The sequence below is a fragment of the Sardina pilchardus genome, chromosome 3, assembly GCF_963854185.1.
Source record: "Sardina pilchardus chromosome 3, fSarPil1.1, whole genome shotgun sequence".
Lineage (NCBI taxonomy): Eukaryota > Metazoa > Chordata > Actinopteri > Clupeiformes > Clupeidae > Sardina > Sardina pilchardus.
This window is the reverse complement of record NC_084996.1, coordinates 8,671,938-8,674,437: the sequence shown is the minus strand read 5'-3', so window position 1 is coordinate 8,674,437 and position 2,500 is coordinate 8,671,938. Positions and strand designations below refer to the sequence as shown.

The following is a 2,500-nucleotide window of genomic DNA, read 5'->3' as shown; positions in this document are numbered from 1 at the left end:
TGCTTCTGCACGAAAACTTCACAGCTCTTCAGACTTTCATCTTCTTCCAGATTGGAGGAGGAGGTGGCCATTTTATCCAAGCAGTCTGAGGGGAGGGGAGATAAAAGCTCTACATGTTTACGTAGTAAGAGGACCCAGTTAGTTGAAATCTAGCTGTTATGAATGTCTGCTTTATCACTGAATATGACTGTTTCTTTCCATCATGAAAATACTGATGTGGAAGAGCTGTTTACCTCGTGAAATACTGCCTGTAATAAACAGGTTTAATCATCATCACCAGGTTTGCCTTTTATGGCAATATTCCTGTCTAGTACTTGTTACAACAGCTATAAGCACAGTAGCCTTCACTTGAGGTAGGCTACCCTACAAATGATGAGCCATAAATAATAACTGTATGAAAAAGGAAGCAAACCGTGCAGCAATAAGTTTACGATTTTCCATACAGTTAAACCAATGGTAGATCATACAGTGACTTCCGCCATAGTGGAAACCTCGAAAAACCCCGACAAATAATAACCTTGCGGCTTTATTTTTGGTTGTTTATTCAGGCTCGTCGATAATACATTTGCGTCCATTATAAGCAACTAGACTTTCATTTTGATTATTGACTTCAAAGGTCAGCATCCTCGGAGGTGGTGTTGATTACTGAAGGATGTAGGCTATTGCCGCACCTGTTTACTATACAAATTAGCTTCCTCCAGGCTAGCGTCGTTATTATTTATTATATCATCGAGCGAATAATACATAAGCCTACATACAAACACAATATGGTGTGAACATGCTCAACCTTGTATTGTGCGATTGGATTTCAACATCTGTGCTTACCGTTATTTAGGGGGGATGCTCACAGGCAGTGCTGGACAAGGATGTTCACACGGTAGTCGTAGCCTATGCTGCTCCTGCTTTCAGCTTTCGCTTGGCTATCTCTGCGTCGGCTCCAATGACGTCAATCTGCCTTCATACTCTGACTGCAAAAGCCACTTTCTTGAAAACAGAAGCAAATCGTATGCGACCACTCCAGAATTAATATTGCTGGAGCTTTGGCCAATGCTATTGCCAAAGTGATATTTTGCCAATTTAACAAATCACCCGTTAAAGAGATAGACTATACGATAGCCTGTGTTCCCCACATCATGCATCAAGCACCATGACAGAAAACAGCATGCCCTACTATGCTATTTTATTTTTGGATTATCATTCTCAAAGTCACATGGTATGGTTAGAGTGTACATTAATTTCAGGTTTTACTTATAGGGCGAATATTTTGTAGCTGATCAGATTAATTTGTTTACATTGTATCCTATGCACCTATGCAATGTCAAGTTCACAGAATATGCAAATAACTTGGACCTCATGTGCGTCTTACATTCAGTTTCATTTTGGCTTGGTCATTTCTGTGTTGACTTTTTATATATGATTGTGGCCTTCATATGCTCCAATCAAAGACACAAGACACGTCTCAATCATTCGTGTGAATGTAATTCCTATTTTGGTCATCAATTTGGTGGTTCTGCTTGAGTTTGAGCAAGAGTTTGAGCCATTCTGTCAATGGAATGACAACTTCTAGTCGTAAACCGATTTGTTTGTCGTGAAGGGGTCGTTGTCACAGCAACAGAGAGCTACAGCAACATGGCGAAAGGAGATGAACGTGCCGCTGAGGAGGTTTTAAAATCATTGGCTCGACAATTAAACTGTTTAAATGAAGACAACAAAAGCACTAGAAAACGTGCACTAGAGACAATTAAAAAAGAAACAATCGACAAAGGTTTGTCAAGCGTTGTTTTACAAGAGATTTTCGCGTCTCTCCTGAAATCGCTCTTGAAATGTCTGTCCGACCCTATGGAAAGATGCAGAGAAATCGCTATTCACATGATCGGAGATTTCATTCGTTGTGTTCCACAACCAGAGGACTCTTTGCCTTATCTAATGCCTGCTCTCTCTCAAAGACTTGGTGGAAAAGAAATAGTGGAACCTGCAGAAGAGTTGCGATTGTCCATGCTTGAAGTGATTTCTCTAACTGTGGAAGTATGTGGGAGCAGACTTGCTCCGTATCTTGACGATATGGTCAAGATTTTACAACGAACTATCGTCGACCCGTTCCCGGACGCGAGAAGAGAAAGTTGTAAATGCACCATCAATTTCGCCAAAACAGTGTCAGGTACGATATGTGAAGGAAACGCTGTCACTTCCTGCATCACAGGGAGCCACATGGCTAGTTAGCATATCGTGCTAGCTATAAGTTTAGGTGTATTTTAGCAGAACATATTTACTGCTTGCTACGTACTAAATGTTTCATTGTAAAAACTGACGCTAGCTTGGTAGTTCGTCACACAATATCAATGCGTGTCAGACACTTTCCTGTTCTGTTTCGTAAGCTACAGTAGCAGTGTAACAACACTGGCTAAGTACATTAGCAATAGCAGTTCAGTTTGTTGTGGCTGGTGTCTGGTTTCCATGGTGTCGGTACAGCAACTAGAGCCGTAAACACGCTCTGTCCATG

At 41.1% G+C, this 2,500-nt stretch overlaps 2 protein-coding genes across 2 annotated transcripts in view; one reads left to right on the top strand and one right to left on the bottom strand.

Moving 5' to 3' along the window:
- Nucleotides 1-915, bottom strand: part of prkar1b (protein kinase, cAMP-dependent, regulatory, type I, beta) — an 82,278-nt gene extending 81,363 nt beyond the window's left edge. The window contains exons 1-2 of the mRNA XM_062531647.1: nt 826-915; nt 1-85 (exon numbers count right to left, since the gene is read on the bottom strand). The exon at nt 1-85 is cut by the window's left edge and continues 103 nt beyond it. Coding sequence (XP_062387631.1) covers nt 1-71 — 71 coding nt within the window. The 5' untranslated portion in view covers nt 72-85; nt 826-915. The remainder of the gene's footprint in view (nt 86-825) is intronic.
- A 695-nt stretch (nt 916-1,610) lies between these two features.
- The window catches only part of LOC134076534 (dynein axonemal assembly factor 5-like), a 46,325-nt gene continuing 45,435 nt past the window's right edge, over nt 1,611-2,500 (top strand). Inside the window, exon 1 of the mRNA XM_062531644.1 lies at nt 1,611-2,158. Within this exon, the coding sequence (XP_062387628.1) occupies nt 1,630-2,158 (529 nt within the window). The 5' untranslated portion in view covers nt 1,611-1,629. The remainder of the gene's footprint in view (nt 2,159-2,500) is intronic.